This window comes from Tachyglossus aculeatus, chromosome 17 (assembly GCF_015852505.1).
Source record: "Tachyglossus aculeatus isolate mTacAcu1 chromosome 17, mTacAcu1.pri, whole genome shotgun sequence".
Lineage (NCBI taxonomy): Eukaryota > Metazoa > Chordata > Mammalia > Monotremata > Tachyglossidae > Tachyglossus > Tachyglossus aculeatus.
Window position 1 is genome coordinate 50,097,866 of NC_052082.1, and position 26,513 is coordinate 50,124,378.

At 45.9% G+C, this 26,513-nt stretch overlaps 1 protein-coding gene across 2 annotated transcripts in view; it reads left to right on the forward strand.

The window, feature by feature from the left end:
* Positions 1-26,513, forward strand: part of EFCAB5 (EF-hand calcium binding domain 5) — an 80,110-nt gene that overhangs the window by 36,491 nt on the left and 17,106 nt on the right. For both annotated transcript variants that reach the window (XM_038759379.1, XM_038759381.1), the window contains 8 exons: positions 1,704-1,859; positions 11,858-11,957; positions 12,627-13,382; positions 15,037-15,132; positions 15,234-15,326; positions 16,077-16,291; positions 19,913-20,069; positions 26,136-26,425. In XM_038759379.1, coding sequence (XP_038615307.1) covers positions 1,704-1,859; positions 11,858-11,957; positions 12,627-13,382; positions 15,037-15,132; positions 15,234-15,326; positions 16,077-16,291; positions 19,913-20,069; positions 26,136-26,425 — 1,863 coding nt within the window. The remainder of the gene's footprint in view (positions 1-1,703; positions 1,860-11,857; positions 11,958-12,626; positions 13,383-15,036; positions 15,133-15,233; positions 15,327-16,076; positions 16,292-19,912; positions 20,070-26,135; positions 26,426-26,513) is intronic.

Below are 26,513 nucleotides of genomic sequence, written 5' to 3' on the forward strand. Positions count from 1 at the left end.
ATATATTTCAATCCAACAGTATCCCTTGCACAATATCCCTTGCACAATACCTGTTTCCCTTGCACAATACCAGTTTTGGATAATATCTTTTCCCTTTTGAGCAGTTTGGGTATTGAGCAGATCCTTCATCTTTAATATAACATTTGTGACTGAAAGAGGTTAGTAAAGCATATACTTATAAACCGACTCCTTCTGTATCTCCAATACCCTACTTCTCCCGGCCTCCCTATTGCAGCTTGACTGTTCCATAACCTCATAAACTAATAGGAATGGAAGAAACATCAGGAAATCATGGGTCTATTCCTCTGCTTCCAGGTGGACAGTTTTGGATTAAAAATGAGAGGCATCTGGTTCTACGGGAGATACGATTTGAATACTTCACGGTCCTTACTGTCACCGCATGCTAGTTTAAAAAGAAATGAACGTGTAAAGTCCAGGATTATCCAAACTGGGGTTTGGCAAAGATTTCTGGTCTATCTATGCCCTCCTCTTGCCCTTCCCTAAGGTTACCCCGTGCTCTCTCATTCACTTTTGATGAAGGAAGTTTGGGTCAATGGTAAAGGTGGGTGAGAGTAATGTGAGAAGAAAAAGAAAAAGGGAAAATCAGAAAATGTCAACCTTAGATACTGAATGACAGATCATCAAAAATCAAACTAGTGTCCAAACATCAACCAGACTATTTCTTGAACAGCAAAATAAATCTCTTGGCATGTCAAAGATATAGTATTTAATTATTGGAGACGTTGATGCTGAAATCATTGGCATACTGTTGGCCAATGCACCGGACATTGTTGGTTATTTGTTGGAGTAGCTCTTTGAGGGAGAGTAATGGGCCTTGAAAAGTACTTGAGAATAAATTGCTAGATATTCATTAGGCTTTGGAGAATGACAGTATTGACGTTTTTTCCAGTCAGCAAATGAGGCTGAAAAGACTAAATCTTCCTCACTGTGCCCATGGAAAGGCTCTCTCATTATGCTGCTGCAGGTGCTACACTCAGTGCCTGGCAATGGCTTCAAATTTACCTCTTAATATTGTGTTCTTCCTGAAGCCCCTGTACTAGCATGTACCAGTAGAAGCAGCGTGGCTCAATGGAAAAGAGCACGGGCTTTGAAGTCAGAGGTCGTGGGTTCAAGTCCCGGCTCCGCCACTTGTCAGCTGTGTGACTTTGGGCAAGTGACTTCACTTCTCTGGGCCTCAGTTCCCTCATCTGTAAAATGGGGATGAAGACTGTGAGTCCCATGTGGGACAACCTCATGACTTTGTATCCCCCCAGAGCTTAGAACAGTGCTTTGCACATAGTAAGTGCTTAATAAATGCCATTATTATTATTATTATTCTAATCCCAGTTCTGCCACTTGTCTGCAGTGTGACCTTGGGCAAATCACTTCACTTCTCTGTGCCTCAGTTACCTCGTCTATAAAATGGGGATTGAGACCGTGGGCCCCATGTGGGTCAGGGACTGCACTTCCTTGTTTCCACACCAGAGCTTAGTACAGTGCCTGGCACATAGTTAAGTGCTTAGCAAATACCACAGTTATTGTTATTATTACCAAGAGAGTCATAATTCACAGCATGGGCAATAGAGATGCATGTTCATTATGGATGCAAACATTAAATTAGTACACTTGTGCTTCATCATCCCCTCATGGTGGCTTTTGGAGAGCTCACTGCTTTAAATCTCGAATCATTTTTTTCTTTACAGTGCGTTCATTCACATATCAAAAACTTGTCAAGTGACCAGTTCACGGAACTTCTGAAGCACCTCTGCCAATGTGCTAATGACTTCCGCAATGTAATAAGACATGACACGTGGAGGCAGATGTTTTCTGACCTCTTCCAGGCCTGCGACCCTGGGAAGGTAGGTGAAGAGTCCAGGACACTGCTTTTACCTCTAGCTCCAGCTCTTTCCCTTCCTTATACCACGGACTTGACTTTGGAGCTTGCACTGCTTTCTTTTTTCCTCCGCGAGCCGGAAGTGAATCGTACAAAGCAGCTTTCCTGTGGAAAGGGGCTGCCGGGTAATCGAAAGCACGCGACTTCTCATTCTACTCTGTAGGGACTGTATGGAAGATGAATGTGGTCAGGTCAGAAATAAGTGTGGAGAAAGGGCAGGGTTTCGAGGTAGGAAGGGGAGGGAGGCACTAGTTGATGTCCCAAATGGCTTTGGAATGGCGTTGATTTCACCTAATGCTTTAAAGGAACATCTGGGAATCCTGATGGTGAGAAAATAACTTCGTGGATTTGGAATTCCATTGCTTGTTAAAGATGGTTGATTTAACAATACTAATGCTACTACTACTACTACTAATATTACTAATAATACTTTGTGTTTGTAGATCAATTAATCATATTTATTGAGCCCTTACTGTATGCAGAGACCTGTATTAAGCCCTTGGGAGAGCACAATGTATCAGAGTTTGTAGACACATTGAAGGGTGATTTTGTTTTTCCAAAGCCCATTATTATTATATTTATTAAACACTTACTATGTGTCAAGCACTGTATTAAGCACTGGGGTGGGTACGAGTGAATCAGGTCCCACATAGGGCTCACAGTCTAAGTAGGAGAGGGAACAGGTTTTGAATCCCCAATTTACAGATGAGGAAACTGAGGCACAGAGAAGTTAAGGGACTTGCCCAACTTTACACAGCAAGTAACTGACAGAGCCTGGATTAGAACCTGGGTCCTCCGACTCTCAGGCTCGAGTTCTTTCCTATAGGCAATGCTGCTTTTTCATCAATTATATCATTTTATACACACAGCATCCCAGTTAGATAGGGAGAGGCTGGTAGTATAAACAACACTTGACAGGGGAGGAACTGAAACATACAGAGTTAAAGTGACTTTCTCTAGGTCAGGCAGCAGGTCGATGATAGTCTTTCCACTAGCCAACGTATTTCCAGAAAGAATTTCAATTCTCCCAGGGAAATTTCATTACCAGCTCCTTTCCAGGCTGATCTATGCCTATCCATAACCAAGGAACTCCCTGAACAGCTGATTTATTTACATAGAAGAGCTAGTGTGAGTCCAAGAAGGGCAGTTACTTTGTCTCTATAATGGATTGGGGCATGAATGGTGTAAATTTTGAGATGGATTTTCTTTATATCGCAATTCAGGGAGTTTAAAACAGCTCTCTCCTCACAGAACAGTTGTCCCACCAAACCTTCTGCTTTTTAAATAGCACTGAGACTTGATGTAACACTTCTATTTTCCAAAATGTATCTAACTGGATTTGTTCTCCAAATGTCTCTAGGGGATAGAGGAGGCCAGGGACTATTATTCCCATTTTACAGAGGGAAATACTGGCCACAGAGTGGTTAAATGACCTGCCCAAGGTGGCATTGTAAGTCAGTAACTAGGCTAGGATCAGGACCCAGGTTTCCTGATTCTCGCTGTATGTTGTTTTCACAAGATCATATTCCCTCTTTTTTGCTACCTGTAGGAGAACAGAAAAATTGTGATTCACTGGCTTGTTCTTAGCACTTCAGCATGAGTTAGAGAGGGACAGTTACCCTGTCGTTGTAATGCATTGGGCCCTAAAAAGGGTTGCACAGCTCTCTCAAACACATGGGACTTGATTCTCCTCAAAATTAAGATTAGTGAGAAATGAGCACATGATATATTGGCGGGCAGAGTACAAGCTCTACAACTTTTGGTACCCCAGGAGATATTTTGCACCCCGGAGGATATAAGCTAAAGTTATAGAGATCTTGGGAAACTCCCACACCCCTCTTGACTCCAACATTCACTGAATCGTGGGTTCCCGAGGCTAGAAATTGCTTTTGGTGGGGGGGTCACCTAGTATTGTTACACTGTGCTCTCCCAAGTGCTTAGCACAGTGCTCTGCACACAGTAAGTGCCAATAAATATGATTGATTGACTGCTGAGCGCACCTTAGGCATTCCCAATAGTATTTAAATGTTAGAGACCAGGCTCCAGTTCCCAGAAATTTCATTCTTTTATCAGTAGTCAGCCCCTCTTTGTCCCACAGGGCATCTTCACTGAGAAGAAAGGAGAGGAAGTGCACTGTGAGCCCAGTGTGGGACAACTTGATCACCTTGTATCCCCCCCCGCCCCCAGCGCTTAGAACAGTGCTCGCTTAACAAATGCCATTATTATTATTATTATCATTATTATTAAAGCACTGTAGTAAGTTCTGTGGGGAAGTAGTATGGTCTAGTGGATAGAGCGCAGGCCTGAGAGTCAGAAGGACCTGGGTTCTAATCCCAGCTCTGCCACTTGTCTGCTGTATGATTTCTCTGTGCTTCAGTTCCCTCATCTGTAAAATAGGGATTAAGACTGTGAGCCCCAGGTGTGACATGGACTATGTCCAACCTGATTATCTTGCATCTACTCCACTCCTTAGGACAGTGTCTGGCACACATGAGGCGCTTAACAAATACCATAAAACAAAAGTGCTGGAGTAAATCCAGTATCAGCAGGTCAAGTACAGTCTCTATCCCACATGGGGCTCACGGCCTTAGAGTGAGGGAGAACAAGTATTTTATCTCCAGTTTGCAGATGAGGTAACTAAAGTGTGGTGTAATGGATGGAGCACAGGGCTGGGAGTCTGAAGGTCGTGGGTTCTAATCCCGGCTCCACCACTTGACTGTTGTGTTACCTTAGGCAAGTCACTTAACTTCTCTGTGCCTCAGTTACCTCATCTGTAAAATGGGGATTGAGACTGTGAGCCCTATTTGGGACAGGGACTGTGTCCAACCCAATTTGCTTGAATCTACCCCAGGGCTTAGTGCAGTGCTTGGCACATAGTAAGTGCTTAACAAATACTACAATTATTATTATGAAAGCCCAGGGAAGTTAAGTGACTCGCCCAAGGTCACACATCATACAAATAAGTGGCTGAGCTGAGCCCATTGTTGGGTAGGTACTATATCTGTTGCCGAATTGTACTTTCCAAGTGCTTAGTATAGTGGTCTGCACACAGTAAGTGCTCAATAAATACGACTGACTGAATGAATGAATGCTCTGCACACAGCGCTCAATAAATACGATTGAATGAATGAATGAATTAGAACCCAAAAACCAGGAGGAGCTTCAACCAAACAGATATCCCAGTTTAAGCCCACTAGCAATGGACAAGCAAACTGGGTAGCACAATTATTTCTGGAAAGTACAGACCCCTGTTAATGTAGTTTTTCTGGTGCAGCCCTAGGTCTTCTCGGGCTCTTTGTTTGTACAGCGGACTCCCGCTGCCCTGCAATCACTGGGAGGGCAAGGAGGCCGAATTAATCCACAAAGGCTGCAGCAGCTTGAGAGCGATTGTACCTGTGGGCCCTGTTGGGTTAAATCCAGTGAGCTGGATGCTTTGTTGCCTGATTAACATTTGCTTTGTGGTAGGCAATTATTTCTGCTGGCAGTCCAGAGCAGGGCCGTCTCTCTGTGATTTGCACTTGTTGTCTGAAAGAGTTTCAAAGCAGAGAAACCCAGAAATCTGCATTTAAGGCAACTGTCGGATGGCAGGGATCCCTTGCACTGCACTATTAGTGATTTTCATAAAGTGCAAGGACAACAAGGAAGAATTGGGAGCCTCTGCCTCATTAATTCCACTCCCCCAGAGGGTAGGCTAGAAAGAGAACACTAACCCACCGCAGAGTGGGGATTTGCCCCTAACCCCATTATCCTTGTCAGATCTCCTGGAGGATGTAGCCCATAACTTGATCCATGTGAGGGCTGATGCTCTTGTTATTTTCTAAGTCACTACTGTTAAATTATGGTTAAACTGAATTACAGGAAGTAATTGGGTTCATTTTCCTGCAGAACAATGTCCCAGAGATTGTGACATTATTCTACACTCCAAGTTCCCTCTAGACTGAAAAGTTCCTTATTGACAGGGTACATATCTTCCAAAGTTGTTATATTGTACTCTCCCATGCACTTAGTACAGTGCTCTGGACACAGTAAATGCTCAATAAATTAATGGATTGACTGATTGAATCTTGTTGTCCCCTGGCATTCATTTTCTTCCTACTCCCATGACATGTGATGATGATCAGATGAGATTTAGTGTTGTGTTGATCCTGGCTCACTGAAAGAAAGCAGAAGCTGCACCAATCAATCAGTCAATCAGTGATATTTATTGAGCACTTCTTGTGTGCCGAGCACTGTACTAAGTGCTTGGGAGAGTACATCAGAGTTGATAGACTCATTCCCTGTCCACCAGAGCTTGCAGTCTAGAAGGGGAGACTGACATCATCATAAATAATTGAATTACGGATATGTACATAAGAGGTGTGGGGCTGAGACTGTGGTGAATATCAAGTGCCACAAACTCCACAAAGTCATCATTCATCTTAAATGATTAGTTTCCAAACAACCTTGCCAATGCTGTTTTATGCATTAATCTCATTTTCCTTTGTTTGGTGTGTGCAATCATGCTGAACTTGGATCTTAACAAATCCACCACTCTCCCCTGCCTCCTGATCCTTTGCCAGAATCTTGAGGGAGACTTACCCCAAAGTCAATCAGTTGAGAAAATTGTGTTTGCTATTCACTGGGGGTACTATTATTACATATTCTCACATCCTCTTAGTCTTTGAATATTCCATATTCTCCATCTTATGGGTGATTGTCTTCCCCATTATTGGAAGCTCCTCAAGGGCAGTGACGAAGTGTTTTATTTCTTCTGTTATTATCAAAGTATGTAGCACAGTGTTGAAAAATACTATTGCTAACATTCAGTTAGAGAAACTGGCTAATCACTAACTCTATTAAAGCAGCAGAAGGGTAGGATCTTTCTTTTCTATCTTCCTCTTAGATTCCCTTTTCAATATATTGTTCTCTTTGCAAGAGACTGAAATATAAATTGGAAGCCAACTATTAGGTCCCAAGGGGACTGCACAAAAGGTAAAAGCAGAATTTTTCCCCTAAAATCTGTAACTCACACCTGTCCAGCCTAATCCCTACTTGAAAACATTATAAAATAATGAGTTTCTGGATGAGCTTTTTTACATTTGGAAAACACCAGCTGGAATAAGCAACCCTCTTTTCTGCTTTGGCTTCTTGGCCATCGGAAAAATATGCTTCATCTGTTTTATTTACTTGTTTTTCACAACAAAAGTTTTGGACTATGCTGACCCCCCATTCCTAGCAAATTTTAGCTGGCAGAGTTGGGAAGCAGCTGAGAATGCCAGGAAACCAGTGTGACACAAACGAAGCTGAGGGAGCTTTCTCCACATGCCATGCCAGCAGAGAGCCAGCATCCTCAGACCCACACTTTTGTTTCATTTTCCAAAGATCCAGGCGGAGATTTGGAATCTCTATGAGATGGGGAAAAAAATATCAGCAGACTTTTACAGGGGAAATTCCAGATCTAGTTACTCCCCTGTATCTCCTGTGTCTAGCAGATACCTGATCTCATGGAATTCAATTGACTGCAATGATTGTTGTTCCCTTTTGATAGTTTCAAAAGGCAGAATTCTGAGATTGCCATGATTCTACGACTTTGAATGTGACCTGGGTTTTTCACTTTTTTTAACTAGCAAGAAGACTGTTACAGGTGGTGGTTTCACTCCTTTCCAAATGTTTAGTATTGTATCTCATCCTGTGTCTAACTCCTCCCTTGTTCCTCCTTAGAAGACTCTAAGCAGAAACGAAGAATTATTTTTCCCCTTGCCATACTGTTTCCAGGTGGATTGACTGCTTCCTTTGGAATAGTAACTTTTGATTCTCTAGACTATAAGCTCTTTGTGGGCAGGGAATGTGTCTGTTATATTGTACTCTCCCAAGCACCTAGTACAGTGCTCTGCACACAATAAGCACTCAATAAATATGATTGATTAATTGACTGGTAGATCACTACTCAACCTCCCAGCTCTCTCCCTGTCCATGCCTGCCATTGTGCCCCAGCCAGCCAAGACAAGGCATGGGTAGACTAGAGAGAGAGGCGTGGCAACTCTAGCCGTAGTAGTAATAATACAGTAATAAATATGGTATTTGTAAAGCACTTACTATATATGCCAAGCACTGTACTAAGCCCTGGGGTAGATTCAAGACAATCAGGTTGGACATAGTCCCTGTCCCACAGAGAAGCAGTGTGGCTTAGTGGAAAGAGCCTGGGCTTTGGAGTCAGAGGTCATGGGTTCAAACCCCGGCTCCGTCAATTATCAGCTGTGTGACTTTGGGCAAGTCACTTCACTTCTCTGTGCCTCAGTACCTCATCTGTAAAATGGGGATTAAGATTGTGAGCACCCCGTGGGACAACCTGATCACCTTGTAACCTCCCCAGCACTTAGAACAGTGCTTTGCACATAGTAAGTGCTTAATAAATGCCATTATTATTATTATTATTATGGGGCTCATAGTTTAAGGGGGAGGGAGAATGGTATACAGTCCTCATTTTACAGATGAAGAAACTGAGGCACAGGAAAATTCAGTGACTGGCCCAAGGTCACACAGCAGCCAAGTAGGCTAGAATTAGATTAGAACCCACGTCCTCTGACTTCCAAACCCGTTCCCTTTCCACTGGGTCCCACTGCTTCTCAAGGGGCGAACAACCTCCCCTTGGCATCCTCCCTCAGGTATGTGGGCCAGTGGTTGCAAAGTCATCCTCAAAGGCCCCAGCTTTTCCGAGAATCTAAAACCGTCCCTTGAAACAGAACCCCAACTCTGCCTCCCTCCCTCCCTTGTCATCGTATTTCCCAACCCAGGTCTCACCATCCCACAGTTTGGAGATGGTGTGTTCCCGGCCCCTTCCCCCTCCTTTGTACCTATTTTTAACCTCCACAGCAAACATCTGCCGCTCAAACGCATTGGCCGAGAACTACCGCTGTTTCACACTTGGCAGCCTTTGCTCTCGGACCAAGTCCAAAGAAGACTCAATAATTCACATTCGAAGCTAGCTGCCGCAAATAATGGCTTTAGCTGAATTTATGTTTCAAACCAAGTTCTATTTTTTTCCTAGTGGGAGGGAGATTAAGCGGCAGTTATTTTCTAATATAATGGCACCGTTAAATTATTACAGGATTCAGAGCTGCAATCAGCAGTACTTATTTCTCTCTTCTCTTGACTTTTCCCTCTTTCCCTTTGCAGTTCCTTCCTGTTCCTTTCAACCTCCTTTTCCCCATCTCAGCAAAAAGGATGCTGGCACCTTCCAGTGTGTCTCAGAACAGCGAGTCTTCTGTCATTGTTTCCAGAATGTGTTTCCCTTGGAGGTCACCGTTCAATCCAGTACTCCCAGTATTGATCTGTCACTACAAGGTCAAATTGTGATCTCGCCATGTCTGACTGGCTCCATTTATCTGGAATGCACAGCAAAGGTGTCCTCTCTCAAGCGGGATGATGATTCCCAAGACCAGTTAGGTATTGTTTCATCCCCATAGAGTCAGTCCTGGGCAACTGAGAGTAGCAGCAATTTTGGCTCATAAAGTGTGCACCTGCCTGTACTTTCAGTCTCTCTTGGTGCAGGTAATAAAAGTAATAATAATTATGGCATTTGTAAAGTCCTTACTATATGCTAAGCACTGTTCTAAGCACTGGAGTAGATCCAAGTTAATCAGATTGGACACAGTCGCTGTCCCACATGGGGCTCACAGGCTTCATCCCCATTTTACCGATGAGGGAACTGAGGCCCAGAGACTTCAGTGCAATTCAATCATATTTATTGAATGCTTACTGTGTGCAAAATGAGATGTGAAGTGACTTGCCCAAGGTCACCCAGCAGACATGTGGCAGAGGCGTGATTAGAACCCAGGTCCTTCTGATTCCCAGGCCCAGGCTCCACTAAGCCATGCTGATGTGGGGTTGGATGCCCTGGAACCCTTTTCCTTCCTAAAATGAGAGGCGGCAAGTCGCCCTTGTGGTGGTCCCTGTCTTGAATTGGTTTTCCTCTCCAAAAGAGGCCGCATCCTGGGCCTGCTATTTCCCAACCCTGATTCAGCCCCCGATTCAGATCCTGATTCAGACCCCCTCCCAGGATGGACTTGTCCAGGAATACATTGGCAGCCTGGAGTCAGTTTACCACTTCCCCCTTCCCCTCCCCACCAAAAAGCCCTAAACCAGGATCACCGTCCCAGCAGCGGCTCCAGAATAGGTTTGTCCCACCTCCTGAACTCTAAGTCCTGATCTGGGTTTGCTCCAAAGTGAGAGCCTGGGCCTGTCCCATTATCATACCCACAGTGGGTTCAGACTCTGGCTTGCCACTCTAGCACCAGTACTGGACGGAAAAGGAAGGGAGAGAAAAACAGAGACAAAGATAGAAACAGAGACTGTGAGGAAGTAAAGAGAGAGAGGGAGAAGAGAGACGAGAGAGACAGATTCAGACCAAGGCAAATAGTATTCCCCTTGCTTCTTGCTCATGGCAGATTATGTGGAGGCAAAAATAATGGCATCTCCCCTCACAGCTAATTGGCTAAGGGGCCATTTCCCCCCATCTCCTTGTTTCACCTGCTATTTGATGTACTATTTTTAGCATCTTTTCAGTGTATTTATTGTTATATTTTTCTGAGGGTGTTGCGACCTGCCTCCCTTAGATTGTAAACTCCTTGAGAGCAGGGATGGGGCTTATTTCAGCATTTATTTTATTTTGTCCAGTACTCCGCAGGTCATGGTGCACTTAGTAAGTGATTGATGATGAGGGCAATTAAGCCTGTCACTATACCAGCATGAAGGTGCTGGGCTATAGAATCTTTTTCCCCTCTCCTAAACCATCTCAAGCTTTCCCATGATCCCAGTTCTCTAGCTTTAGGTTTAAAGGGTAGGGGAAGGAGGACATGAGGGTCCAGATTGAGGGGCTTCTCCCCGCAGCAGGCCACACAGCCTACAGACACTTTCTGTATTCTCATTCCTGGTGCAGCTCCTGACTCGGCTTAACCTGGGCCCAAATCGACGCCTGAGTTGATGTCAAGGAACCAGAATGGCTAGTCTTGACCCTGGTTCCAGTTGCAGGTAGCCCGACCCTGTAACACTGGTTTAGGCAATGAAATGGAAGGAAGGCAATATCTGGCCCAAAGAGGGTGTTCAGATGCATTGGTCCCCATTTTTTCTTAAAATTTCCACTGGGATGGGATGCAGTCAACGTAAGTGAGCCCCAAGGGAGACAGGGACTATGTCTGATCTGATTATCTTGTATCTACCCAGTGTTTAGTACAGTGTTTGGCACATAGCAAGGGATATCAAGTGCTTAGTACAGTGCTCTGAACACAGTAAGTGCTCAATAAATACGATTGAATGAATGAGAGAAGCAGCATGGATAGAGAATGGTCCTGGGAGTCAGAAGGACCTGAGTTCTAATCCCGGCTCTACCACTTGTCTGCTATGTGACCTTGGGCAAGTTACTTAATTTTTCTATGCCTCAGATACCTCATCTATAAAATGGGGATTAGGACCGTGAGCCCTCTGTGGGACAGGGACTGTATCCAAACTGATTACCTTGTATCTACCCCAGTGCTTAGTACATTGCTCTGCACACAGTAAGCGCTCAATAAATACGATCGAATGAAATATGATTGAATGAATGGTAGTAAGCGTATAGCAAATAATAATAATAATAATAATGGCATTTATTAAGCACTTACTATGTGCAAGGCACTGTTCTAAGCACTGGGGAGGTTACAAGGTGACCAGGTTGTCCCACGGGGGGCTCAGAGTCTTCATCCCCATTTTACAGCTGAGGTAACTGAGGCACAGAGAAGTTAAGTGACTTGCCCAAAGTCACACAGCTGACAATTGGCAGAGTCAGGATTCGAGTCCATGACCTCTGACTCCAAAGCCTGTGCTCTTTCCACTGAGCCACGCTGCTTCTCTTCCACACTTATAAACAATACCATAATTATTATTACTGTAAGGAGCCAAAGGAGAGGGGTCTTTGAAAATAAATTTGACTGCAAACATTCTCCCTAGATTGGGATTTTGGACCGGCAGAGGACATTGTCGTTGTTGGAAAACTTCTACGACAGCAGCCCAACCAAGGCCAGGAACAGATTCAGAGACCCAAGAAAATGTAAGTGCAGCTCAAGAAGAGTCAGACAATCAGACAGTCAGGTTCAGTGCCTACGGCTCTGAATTAGGTGCTGTGGCAGCCACAAAGGAAGAAGTCTCAGTCCCTACCTTCAGATTTACAGTTTAAATGAGGGAAGCAAGACACAAATCTGCATGTAAACATAAAAAGAAGTGGTTGAATTATAAAAGCACATGAAACATACTTTCAGATGCAGTTAACAAAAACATAATTTCCCAAGCTATATGTAGTTATTAAGGTGTTATTGGAGTGATTAGAGTTTGGTGGAATTGACTTGGGTAGGTTTCATGAAGGTGAATTTGGAGTAAAAGGGAAGCACCCAATTTGGCAGAGAGGATCGGGGAGGGCACTCCATGGGGGTGGGGTTGGCATGCCCACTGGTACGGTGAAGAGAAAGTTTTGGGTGGGCCCTTGGAAGGATGAGAAATTAGAAAAACTCTCCATTTCCCCAAACCCTGACTCCAGGGGAACTCAAGGAGGTGAACGTCTCCCAGGAAAGCTGCCCTCAAGAGGGTATTGTTTACTGGAATACCAGTTTTATTTTGTTGGGGTTTTTTCCCCCTCCATCATTCACATTGTGTCATAACACTCATTAGATGTTAGAAAAACAAAATTAGGGCTTGTCAGCTAAATGTTTGCTTTCCGCATCAGGGCCAGTGGTTGAGATTGAAGAGATAGAACTGGCCGAGCTCTGGGAAGACTCTGAGGATGAAGACAGCTTGTCAGAGGAACCCAGAGGAGAATTCTCTGTCAGCCAGACACAGGTGGCTCTTCCCGTCGGGCAGCCTGATGTTGCCCTGGAGGACCTCCAGGGATCCGGAGCTGAGCAAGGGAGGCCTGACCAAAAGAGCTTGAGCATTTCCGAAGCCTCTCTGACCCCTAAAACTTCACACGGCCAACAGGAAGAAGTCTCTCTGGAGGAAGTGGCCACTCCTATTAAGATAAGATCTTCAGAGAAGCTGCTTGAACCTACAGGCCGCTCGGACAGCTCAATGTCAGGATCTGAGACTGGACTGAAGGCCAGCCAAGAGAAGAGCAAACCAGCTGCTGAGCAGAGCCAGGCTGATCCGGTGGGAGGAAGGGCAGAATTCCGAAGGACGAGTTGTGAAGGGGAGGAGGCCGCTGGAGAGGATGCCTTTGGAGGGGAGGATGCCCTTGGAGAGGAAGATGTCCCTGGAGGTGAAGATGCCCCTGGAGAAGAAGATGCCTTTGGAGGAGAGGATGCTCGTGGAGAGGAAGATGCCCCTGGAGAGGAGGATGCCCCTGGAGGAGAGGATTCTCCTGGAGAGGAAGATGCCCCTGGAAGAGAGGATGCTCCTGAAGGGCAGGCTGAACAGGGAGACCAAAGGAGGAGCCCTGACCCACATCAGGAGGTCTCAATGTTAGAGCAGGAAGATGAGACTACAGGTAGGACTGCAGTCTGTCAAACATCCCAGGTTGTCTTTTCTCAGTGTGACTAAAGACTTCTCTCAATTAGCTGTTCTATCCCACATATCAGGCACCATCCCGATACCCAAGATGGATTCCAGACCCTAAACCCTCACTCAAATGTGAAGCCACGCTTCCCTAGGCACCTCCTCTCAGGACTGTCACTTGCCAGAAAGGTCCTTTTGCTCTGGAATTCCATTTTGAAGAGACAATCTAGTAACATTAAATGTACAAGCGTGTTTTAATTAGGATTATGAAAAAGTAATGATAGCCCTTAGGCAGGGGAATTTTGGATGTTTGGGACCAGAAACTTGGTTATTTTTTTTTAATCTCTTTTATTCCATTTCCAAAAGAGATCTTGTTCATTTCAATTATGTATAAGGCACCAGGTGTCCTACAGAGCTTCACACGGACAGCTCCAGGGCCCACAGAAAGCGTTCTATGGTTCATTCAATACCGACATGGAATCAGACTTTTCTCCTTAACTCCTCAAGATCAATCAATCAATTCTGAGTATATTCTTCCCTTTAGGGGTGGTGTGCCCCACCCCATCCCTCATCACGCCTCAAGGGGCAGGTCAAAAGTGTAAATATTAAATGGGAGAACCCCTCACTGCAGCAGGAAGCTACATGGCCCAGTGGAAAGAGCCCAAGCCTGGAAGTCAGAGGACCTGAGTTCTAGTTCCAGCTCCATCACTTGCCTGCTGGGTGACCTTGGGCAAGTCACTTCACTTCTCTGTGCCTCAGTTCCCTCATCTGCAAAATGGGGATTAAAACTGTGAGCCCCATGTGGGACCTAATTGCTTTGTATCTACCCCCGTGCTCAGTACAGTGTTTGGCATATTCATTCACTCAATTGTATTTATTGAGCGCTTACCGTGTGCAGAGCACTGTACTAAGTGCTTATAGTAAGCACTTAACAAATACCACAGTTATCATCATTATTATTACTACCCCCATTCTAAGAAAAGAAGACTAGTCAAAATGGCATGACAAGAGATCTTGTCAAGAGATAGAGACAAGAGCTAGAGAAGCAGCGTGGCCCAGTGGAAAGAGCATGGGCTTTGGAGTCAGAGGTCAGGGGTTCAAATCCCAGCTCTGCCAATTGTCAGCTGTGTGACTTCGGGCAAGTCACTTAACTTCTCTGGGCCTCAGTTACCTCATCTGTAAAATGGGGATTAAGACTGTGAGCCCCCTGTGGGACAACCTGATCACCTTGTAACCTCCCCAGCGCTTAGAACAGTGCTTTGCACATAGTAAGCGCTTAATAAATGCCATCATTAATTAAGAGATCTTGTTCTGTGCTGAACTATCTCTTTGCTTACCTCCATGTCCTTCTCTGCCCTGTGCTTTAGTTTCCCCATCTGTAGAATGGGCTCCCTCCCTCACAGAGATGACGTGAACTCCTCTGTAGAAAGACGGAGCTTGGATTAATACTGGTGATCATTAGAAGTGGCACCCACTGTAGTTCGAGTTGACCCCAGGACATCCATGGGAAGGTGACCCCTGTGCTTTGAAAGAGAACTGTGGGTTTGGGAAGCAGGGAGTTGCGGGGAATTTCCTTCATTGGGCTTCTCAAGGATTAATAATGTTGTAACTCAGTTCATGGGTGTCCCCTTTCCTGTCTTCACCAGGACAGATTTCTGCAGCGAATTCCTTTGAAGGACAGGTTCACACAGCAAAATCCTTTGAGGCCACACCCCAGTTGATAGATGAGGACCTGTGGTCAGGTGACTGCATTTCTTGGCTCTTTCATTCACTTGGAATTTCGTGACAAGCAGTTTGAAAGAAAATCACAATCTGTACATGGAATGATCTCTGGGTATTACAGGTGACCTTCTGACCTCTGATCTAAGCCTCAAGTATATCAATTATGGCGACCACACACAGGATGCCTTGCCCTATGATGATCCCCGATTTTCAGGTATGAGGGGCCTGTTCAGGTGTGGTTGCAAGCTCACTGGACGGGAGGGTGAGTCGGTTGAATGAGGGTATTGGCTGAGTTCCTGCACTGCTGTTTCTGTTGCTGAGTCAGACCAGACCCAAGCGGTGCCCGGCTTCTCATTCCTGCCCTAAAAGCTTCATTTCTGACTGAGGCTGAGTTCCAGAGGGCTCTTTCTGAGCCCAGTTTCCACTTGGCCCCATCCTACTCCAAGGTCTGGAAAAGACCTGCTCTGGTGGCTTGCCCTGAACAAAAACCATGGGACAGAACTGTTGGTTTCACCCTTTGACAGCAGGGATCACACCTACTTGTTCTATTGTACCCTCACAAACATTTACTAGTGTTCTGCATCCAGTAAGTGCTCCAAGTAAGATTGACATTGATTGATTCACCAACACACACACAGCCCTAATTTCATGAAGGTTCCCTTGCCCTCTGGCCCTCGTTCTTTACTGCTGGCCTGCCATAGCCTGTTACTTACTGTGGGCCACTGGGCAAGCAGCTTGTTGGTGCACCCAAGGCTCTTTCAAGGTGGGTCATCATGAAGGAAGAATTGAGCCCAAAACATTTTAAGACCCCAGATCCTGCTCTGTAAAAAAGGCTGGAGAAGTTGGAACTTGTGTCCTGGAGATTTCATTGAAGTTTAGACTCCCAGCTAGGCACAGGCCAACAGTTCCCCTGCACCCCTGGGCGATGTACTTCTAACTCAGTTGCATTTTTCCTGTTCGCTAGACTTGCGCTTGCTCATGGCTGACGTTCAGGCCTGGGGAGAAACAAGGCTTCGCAGTCCCTTCAGTGAAAAATCCCTCAAACTGCCACAGTTTGTACAGCTCCTGGAGACGTTTGTCGGGGAAGAAACTTCCCTGGCCACCTTCAAGAAGCTCACCGAGTTTTTTAAGGCAGGCTATGTGGAGACTGAAGAGGAGAAGATAGAACAGCTAGAGAAGGTGAGCACTGAAATGTGCTGGGAGGGGGTGGGGTAATTCCCCCCTTTCTCAAACCCTTTTTTCCCTTTCTTTGATCTTTCCCCTTATCATTTTGGATGTTGCCCCCGTATTTTGAGGTAAAATTGTTCCAACATCAGGCAGCAGGGCAACTATTTCTTCCTAAGCCAGGGCGTCCGGGCAGCCTGCTTCCCATTAACGCTGGTCAGATTTAGGGATAGTCTGAAGAACAATGGATTGGGAGGTGGGTCAGAAGGGAGCATAGACATACAGACTCGGGGATGTTTGTGACTCATTACAAATATAAGGTGCGCATTTTATTAATTGCGAACGAAGGTGAACAGACACCCTAGTTTTGCCTAGGCATCCTCTTCTTCCATGGTAATTTGTCCCAATTCCTTGAGAAAAGTTCTCAGGACACCCCAGATGTTCCAGTTTGAATATCTCAGAGGGTAAGGTGCCTCTTCATTGAATTGCATTTCAGTCTTATTTATTGACTGCTTACTGTGTGCAGAGCACTGTACTAAGTGCTTGGGAGAGTACAAAATAACAGTAAACAGACACATTCCCTGCTCACAAAAAGCTTACAGTCTTCCCTCCCTGAATCTTCCATCTTTACTGCATGCTTGCCCTGCCAAAAATGGTGGATGGTGGGTAGAATTCCTCGGAAATGTTACAGGAAATGTGTATGTTGCGGGGGTGGAGGGAGTTGAGGTTATGAACAAGAGAGGCATCTGGCTGAGAGTAGCGGCGTGGGGAAGGCCGAGATGGTTTACTGTGCTTCCCGGTGCCATTTTGAGCCTGGGGACAAATGGTTGGCTGAAGGGGGAGCATTGCTGGTGGATTCTCCACACCACTACCTTCCTCCCGATCCCAGCCTGCCACTTGCCCCCGTGCTCTAAATATGTAGTCAAGGCCTTCAGCATTTCAGCTTTCTTCAAAACCGACCCGGTCACTCTGGATAGAGCGTGATTGTGGAATTGTGTGCATGTGCGCTCATGTAGTCGCTATGCCCTAAGGCTGTGTTGAGGGGTATTAACTAAGTATACACAGATGCAATGGAATGGAATGCATGCCGGTGTGCCTGGGTGTTGGTTTGTGAGAGTGACTTATTATAAGTGTGTTCTCATGATTTAATCTGAGGGTTCAGAAACTATATCAGCCATCCACACGCATATCCTAAATCCTTCATTTTTTATGAGGTGCCCTGACCCTGGAGCTGGTATGTCCTTCATGTGTCTTATTTACTTCAGAAATTACAGTTCCTTCAGCCCCCTCTGCTCTTTTCCCCCAATGCCTTTCCCCATGCCAAATGCATAATTCAGTGTCATTCTCTTCATAGTTCAGTCCCTCCAAGGTCAGCTCTTTCGGCGTCCAGCGTCCGCCATCCGATGAGCAAGGAGCCAGTGCCTCTAGCCCAAGGCTCCCGACCAGCTTGAGGGTCTGTTGGCTACAGCCACCCGACTCCTCTGCTGCAAACTGCACCCGACCACTACCATCACCCCGGCTATTTATCTGTTTCCTGAAGCCCCAGCCCGTTGTCTTTCAGCAGCTGCAAGTCCTTAGTGGATAGAAATAGCAACATTTCCGTGCACAGCTTGTATAAGCATCTGCCTGGTGTCATCCAGGACCCCTTGTGATGGAGAGAAAGCAGGCCCCTTCTGAAGTGATCACCTTCCCCCAGGATGAGGGGTGGTAAGGATGACACTTGCCCCGGGCACACACACCCTCACCAGGTGCAATCCCACTGCTGCAGAAAGGGAGGATAATCATTACCAGGGGGGTTTATTGAGAGCTTACTAGGTGCAGAACACTGTACTAAGTGCTTGTAAGAGTAGAGAAGCAGCGTGGCTCAGTGGAAAGAGCACGGGCTTTGGAGTCAGAGGTCATGGGTTTGAATCCCGGCTCCACCACAAGTCTGCTGTGTGACCTTGGGCAAGTCACTTAACTTCTCTGAGCCTCAGTTGCCTCATCTGTAAAAATGGGGATTAAGACTGTGAGCCCCACGTGGGACAACCTGATCACATTGTATCCCCCCAGCGCTTAGAACAGTGCTTTGCACATAGTAAGCGCTTAACAAATGCCATCATTATTATTACATACAATGCATAAAATACAACAGAGTTCCCTGCCTACAATGAGCTTACAGTCTAATAATAATAATAATGTTGGCATTTGTTAACCGCTTACTATGTGCCAAGCACATAGTAATCGGCTGTGTGCCTTTGGGCAAGTCACTTCACTTCTCTGTGCCTCAGTTACCTCATCTGTAAAATGGGGATTAAGACTGTGAGCCCCACGTGGGACAATCTAATCACCTTGTATCCCCCAGCGTTTAGAACAGTGCTTTGCACTAGTAAGTGCTTAACAAATACCATTATTATTATTATTTCCACCCAGTCCACCCCCAGGGCCTCATCTCAGTGACTCAGCTGAACAGTAGCCAAGTCCTGGGGTGGAGGGGAAGCGTGACTTCCCATCACCTTGTCCCTGGTCCAGTGGGGCATCCCTCCCTGTTCCCTCCATAGCCCCAGTGCCCTGGACTGGCCCCGTTGGGGAATTGGGTGTTGGGGGTGCTCAGTGAAGGGGGTGAAAGGGGCTTGGGTTAAATCCAAGTTCTAAGCACTAGGGTAGATACAAGGTTGTCCCACGTGGGGCTCACCGACTTGATACCCATTTTACAGATGAGGGAACTGAGGCACAGAGAAGTAAAGTGACTTGCCCAAAGTCACACAGCTGACAAGTGGCGGAGCCGGGATGAGTCCAGAGATGAGTTTAGAGTCTAAAGGCTCATTTATTTGAGCGGGTGAGGAACGCAGGTGCCTACAGCAGCCCCAGCAGCCCCATCCCCACGCTCTCCTGCTGTGCAGCAGCAAAAGAAGGGGAACAGGTTGGGGGTGGGGGCGGGTAGAGTAATAATAATTATAATGATAATTATAGCATTTGTTAAGCGCTTACTATGTGCAAAGCACTGTTCTAAGCGCTGGGGAGAATACAAGGTCATTAAGTTGTCCCACATGGGGCTCACAGTCTTAATCCCCATTTTCCAGATGAGGGAACTGAGGCCCAGAGAAGTTAAGTGACTTGCCCAAAGTCACACAGCTGACAAGCAGCAGAGCTGGGATTAGAATCCATGACCTCTGACTCCCAAGCCCGGGTTCTTTCCACTGAACCACGCTGCTTCTCTGCCAATGCCACTTCTCAGGCAGGAAGCACGGTGGGAGCCCAGGATTTAGAAGCATGCGGTTGGGACCAACTGGGGAGAGAGAGGGCGTGAGTGACTGGTCCTATCTGCTGTCTAGATACCGGAGCAGCAGATAAAACCTGCAGGGCTGGAGGCTGAGGGGAAACTGCAGGGTTAACATTGGGCCACAGGCATTAGAACGCCCTAACCCGGCTTTGGTCACACCGATTTTTTCCCCATGTTGTTGAAATTGCCCCTCAAGGTGAAGACTTCTGGCTTTCACTGTGGCTCTTTGTCAATTCAGAGATTCAGGATTTTCCCTCGCCTTTCCCTGTTGCTGTCATAAATGGGACCTAACAACAACAACAAAAAAACCCCCCAGCAGTGAGCCCAATGGAACATCATTTCTTTTTGTTCTTGCTTTCCTTTCCCTATCCTAGGCTCACCGTGAGGCCTTCCTGGCTCGCCGCAGACTACTCCTCAGGGCCCTCTTTGATAAATGGGACAACGAAAGCTCTGGCTTCCTGGACCTGCGGGAAGTGGATGCCGTTCTGGCCACTTTCAAGGAAGGGATGGAGAAAGCAGCTCTGAAAAAAGGTAAGAAATGAAGGTCTCCTCTGCAGGGCAGCAAGACCGACAGCGTTGCCGGCCAGTGAGCCACCCAGTGTGGTGGCCCTGGTGTAAAACAAGCTGGGGCTGTGAGTTGGACTCCCAGAAAGGAAGTGCAGTTGCACAGATGGATAACCCTGGGGCAAGAATGAAGGCCCGATGGCCTAGTGGATAAAACCACGGGCCTGGAAGTCAGAAGGATCTGGGTTCTAATTCCGACTCTGCCACTGTCTGCTGTGTGACCTTGGGCAAGTCACTTCAGTTCTCTGGGCCTCAGTTACCTCCTCTGTAAAATGGAGATTTCAAACTGTGAGCCCATAATAAACACTTATCAAATGTCTTAAAAAACAAAACAAAAAAACTTGAATGAGTTCAAGAAGCTTCTTCAGCTTATTAATGACCCATCATGTCCAGAAAAACAGACTGTTCCAAAGATTCCTTCTGACACCCTGATGAAGCTCTGAACCTGATCAGCTCACTTGCCAGCCACAAATAATTTCCTGCTTCTGCCAACCCCTCAGCATTAAACCAGCCCCAGCAGGACAGCATGGACTCCCTGCCAGTCCTTATCAAAAAGAGTGATCCGGGGACAACTCTGCCTTGTGAATCACTGAGAAAATGTTCAGCCTGGCTCCTCCGGAGAAATGCTTTCTGCCAGAGGTAGAGTAAGGAGCTAAAAGAACCCATTTTCAGAACCCAGATGGCATGAGCCATTGCAACTGGAAGAAACTTCACACAGAGGACTCCAAGCCAAAAAAACGAGGTCTGGGTTCTAGGGAGGGAGACAGAGTCTGGATTGTGCAGGGACCCGGAGACAGCTGTGTCATCCTCTTTCCCTTAGGCAGAAAATGGGTTATTTTGATCATGATTATGGTATTTATTACGTGTAGGCCAAAACATCGGGTGAGCGCTGGGTTAGGTATAAGGTAATCTGATCCCTTCCCACAACACGTTTACAGTCTTCCCCTGCCATAGGGGAGTTACCACAGCTCCCTGGGTGTCAACAGGGTGTGTGTCTTAAGCACCCACTGGTGTGTCTTAAGCACCCACTGCCGGCCCCCATCCCACTATTGCTGTTGTCTCCTAAAAATCATAGTAATAACTGTGGTGTTTGTTAAGCGCTTAGTATATGCCTGGCACTGTATTAAGCACTGGGGTTGCTACAAGATAATCGGGTTGGACAATGTCCCCCTTCCACATAGGGCTCACAGACTTAATACCTTTTTTACAGATGAAGAAAGTGAGGCCCTGGGAAGTTAAGTGATATGGCAGGGAGACACAGTCCTTCGGGAATTAACCATCATGCCACCAGTCTGATTGAGAAGGCTGTCAGGTGTGCCACTTCCCAAAGATCCAGAACCTCAAACAACAAAGAAACTGAAAAACCTGTTACATCCAGGCTTCCATAGGTTCCAGGACAGGTCCGGTGATCTGGAGTGTATTATATCCAGACCCCTTTTTTACATGCAGAGACATCTCTGGTCATTTCCATAGTAGTGCCTCATACCTAACTATGTGTGATAGGTCAGGCCCCCTATTCCCATTTCACCCCCCCCAAACCCACAGCACTTATGTATACATCTAAAAATGATATATTATAAATTACTTATTAATATCAATGTCTGTCTTCCCATCCAGACTGTAAGCTCATTCAATCAATCAATCATATTTGCTGAGCACTTACTATGTGCAGAGCATTGTACTAAGTGCTTGGGACAGTATTATACAACAGAACTAGCAGACGCATTCCCTGCCCACATCGAACTTACAGTCTGGAGGGGGAGGCAGACATTAATTTGAGTAAATAAGTAATTTTAGCTACAGTCTAGAGGGGGAGACTCGTTATGGACAGGGAATGTATGTGCTAATTTTGTTGTTTCGTACTCTCCCAAGCACTTAGTACAGTGCTCTACATATAGTAAGCACTCAATAAATATGATCGATTGATTTTACAGAGGAAGAAGCAGGCACAGAAAGGGTAGGTCAGTAACTCGGAGGGAGCTGGAATTTGTACCTATTTTCTCTGAGGCTCAAGCCTCCTTGAATTTGTTCTGATTTACCCTGATGACTTCTGTCACCAGAACTGCGTCCCCTTGAATCATCTAATGAAATGTTTCTAATGGCTCTAGAGACTGCAACTTTTGCATTTCAGAAATGCAGCCCCGGCGAGAGGAGCAGGTGGATGGGGTTCGGTTCCACTTGCACTCCTTGCAAATATCATTCAGATTGACCCCCAAATCGAGGCTCCTGACACCAGTCCATCCACTTCCCCATGTACCAGAAGTCAATTTTAACAGCTGCCATTCTTTCCTTAGTCATGTCTGTCTTGGGAAAATAGAAACCAGGTCACTGGATAGGTGTGATGTCAAAGCATCTTGCATGCATCCTTTAACCACATTATGGCTTAGCAGTAGATTTCAAAACGGGGTCAGGAGAAAATTCAGGTGAGGGGAGGAAAGGAGTAGCGGAAGAAAGGTGGAAAATGAGGAAGGTGGAAAATTAGGAAGGAGAAGAGACGTGTGAGAATAAATTATCCACACTGTGGACAGAAAGCGGAAAACAAAATCAAAACTTGTGCTAGGGCACCCTCTTGTGAGTTTATGGTTTAGGTGCTTAGGCTGTGGAAGAGATTTTGGAGATGTGGCAGCTAACTGTAACCTAAGGGAAGCATGACTGAGCTGTTCACAGATGTCCAAAGAAGACAGTGAAAAGGACAGGTCTTATAATGATCAATCAGTCAATCAATCAGGGGTATTTCTTGAGTGTTTCCTATGTGAAGAGCACTGTACTATGAGGTGACAGCCCAGAAAATCTTCAAGCATCCCTCCCCCAGACCTGTCCCCTGGCAAAAGGGAAGCTGAAGTCTGACTTGCAACATCATGGCGACAAAACTCAGCAAGTGGTGGGGAAAGTCCCAGAGACATTTTTTTCAGGAAATTTCCAAAAGCAGGGAAGCATCCTGTGCCCTCAGGATTTCTTTCCTTTCTCTATTTCCCCAAATAAATCAACCTACATAAACCTAATACAAAAGCAGCAGGGCCTAGTGGAAAGAGCATGGCCCGGAAGTCAGGGGGGCCTGAATTCTAATCCCAGCTTCTCCACTTGTCTGCTGCATTCTTCGGGCAAGTCACTTCATTTCTCTGTGCCTCAGTTACCTCTTTTGTAAAATGGGGACTGAGACTGTGAGCCCCATGTGAGACACGAACTATGTCCAACCTGATTATCTTGTATCTACCCCAGCACTTAGCCCAGTCCCTGGAACATAGTAAGCACTTCACAAATTCCATTAAAAAAACAAAAAACACCTAATCCTCAAACTGAAATGAGCAGGTAAAAGGGGGGACCTACATGCAGTATACAAAACCTGGGGACAATTCAATTCTAGACTGCCTAATCTCCTGGTGAATTTCTAAAACTGCAGCTTCATCCTAGCAGCTATGCAGATACAACTTACATAGTCCCCATGTGAGACACGAACTATGTCCAACCTGATTATCTTGTATCTACCCCAGCACTTAGCCCAGTCCCTGGAACATAGTAAGCACTTAACAAATTCCATTAAAAAAACAAAAAACACCTAATCCTCAAACTGAAATGAGCAGGTAAAAGGGGGGACCTACATGCAGTATACAAAACCTGGGGACAATTCAATTCTAGACTGCCTAATCTCCTGGTGAATTTCTAAAACTGCAGCTTCATCCTAGCAGCTATGCAGATACAATTTACTACTATAAGCTCATTGTGAGCAGGGAATATGTCTGTTTATTGTTGTATTGTACTCTCCCAAGTGCTTAGAACAGTGCTCCTCCCATTGCAAGTGCTCAGCCCATTGTAAGTGCTCAATAAATACGACTGAAGGAACGAATGAATTAATACTATTCCCCAGAGGACAAAGCATTATAAGAGTCACTTTCCAAAATTTAACTCCCCTGAAAAAGTTATCTTGCTGGCTTAGCTCACCAGTCAATTCCAGGAATCTCAAACATTAAGAACCTCAACTACTTTGAAAGACAAAGAGAACAAGAGTCTATAAAGGAGGGAATCTAGAGATAGGACAACTGGTTACCATGACACTGTGTCCTGACTGTCAACTTCCCGATTCTCAGGGATGTGAGGACTGATGAGCGGTGCTTATCCTTTGTGCCAGTTTTGGCAAGACGTTAAATCTGGTTGTGCTTTAGCTGGAACCCACAGGAGGCCTAGCCAAATTCAGGGAGCTGGAATTGAGAAGCATTGTGGCCCAAAGGATAGAGCATGGGCGTGGGGTTCTAATCCCAGCTTCACTACTTACCTGCTGAATGTAATGCACTGTACTAAGGTCTTGGGAAAGTTCAACCGAAGCATAAGCCACATTCCCTGCCCACAAAGAATTCATACTAACTAATCAATCATTAGCATTCTTTGAGCACTTCCTATTCTAAGCAACTTGGGAGAGTACACAAGAGTTAGAAGAAACAGTCCCTGCCCTCAAAGAGTGTATAGAATGGGAGACAGATATTCAAAAAACAAATAGAGGAAGAAAGAGAAGCAGCAGGTTCTAATGGAAAGAGCATGGTCCTGTGAGTCAGAGGACCAGGGTCCTAATCCCAGCTGTGCCCCTTGTCTGCTATGTGACTTTGAGCAAGCCACTTAATTTCTCTTTGCCTCAGTTACCTCATCTGTAAAATGGGGGCTAATACCATGAGCCCTAGGAGGAATAAGAGCTGTGTCCAACCCAATTATCTTATGTCTACCCTAAAATTTAGTACAGTGCCTGGCACATAGTGGGTGTATAACAAATACAGTACAAAAATACAGTATACAAGGTATGTACATAAGTGCTACAGATGGTTGTGGTCATTTAAGTGCTTGTGAGCACTGAGGGGCTGAAATGAGAGTTGGAAGATAATAATAATGGTGGCATTTGTTAAGCGCTTACTATGTGCTATTTTTAGACTGTGAGCCCACTGTTGGGTAGGGACTGTCTCTATATGTTGCCATCTTGTACTTCCCAAGTGCTTAGTACAGTGCTCTGCACACAGTGAGCGCTCAATAAATACGATTGATTGACTGATTGTGCGAAGCACTGTTCTAACCGCTCCGGGGGGATACAAGGTGATCAGGTTGTCCCACGTGGGGCTCACAGTCTTAATCCCCATTTTACAGATGAGGTAACTGAGGCCCAGAGAAATGAAGTGACTTGCCCAAGGTGACCTGCCCAGTATAATCAATCAATGGTATTTATTGAGCATTTACTGTATGTAGAGTACTGTACTAAGCACTTGGAAGAGTACACTACAAGAGGTGATAGACATGTTCCCTGCCCACAGTTTAGAAGGGGAAATAGACATTAATATAAATAAATAAATTATGGATATGTACATAAGTGCCGTGAAGCTGAGGATGGGGTAAATATCAACTGCTTAAAGGGAACAGATCCAAATGCAGAAGGCCTCTTAGGACATACAGCCCCAGAAGGGCTTTGAAGATGGGGAGAGCTGTGGTCTAAGGGATATAAAAGAGGAGGAGGAACCAGGAGTAGGGAGGGTATGAGCTGGAAGTCAGAGGTGGGAGTGAGGAGAATGAGGCAGAGAGAGTGGGTCGGCTTGAGAGGAACAAACAGTGGGAGCTGGAGTCTTGTGGGAGAAGAGTGGACTGAGTGTTTCAAAGTCAATGGCCGGCAGGACCTGCTTGATGGGGTTAGGAGTGAACAACCAATGGAGGTTTTTGAGGAGTGGAGATAGGTGTGCAGAAAGTGTACAGAGTGAAGTAGGAATTGGAGAGGGGAGAAACTGAGGTAGGGAGATCAGCAATGAGGCTGAAGAAGTGGTCAGACCATGCTTGTTTTGGGGGAGAGATGAACATAATTGCTGTGGAATTGGAAGAAATACGTTGAAATAGAATGAAATGAAATATATATACACGTAAGTGCTACTGGCTGCCATTGAGTGGATGTGGCTCAGGATTTGGAAAAATAATCGAGAAAACCTTACTGGAAGGTCCCACTTGGGGAAAGATTGGACCCTCCTCCGCGTGATTGCACACACTTGATTTTCTTTCTCTGCCATCACTTAGCCAAGCTCCACATTTTATTACCGAAGCCACACCCTGGCCAAGAAATCAGGCTCTCTCAGAAGCAGTTTCAGAACTACATCGAACTGATCGTGGACGAGCTCCCTGGCAACGAAGATGAAGTTATGGACAACATGGTGGAGTTTCTGTCAGCCAGCTTGGAGAAGAGCCGCAGGGAGCAACTGCGGGGATCAGCCAGGCGCAAATGGCTCCACCAGGTCCGGCATGCAGCTGAGACCAGTGGCATGAACCTCGAACCGGTGTACAAAGCAGTCTTTAAAGCGCTTACCCAGGTTTGTGCTCCACTGAGGCCTGAGGGAGGGAGTGGGACCTCATTTTAGGTGTGTGTGTGGGTCCAACCCTCTTAGGCATAGGCAACAA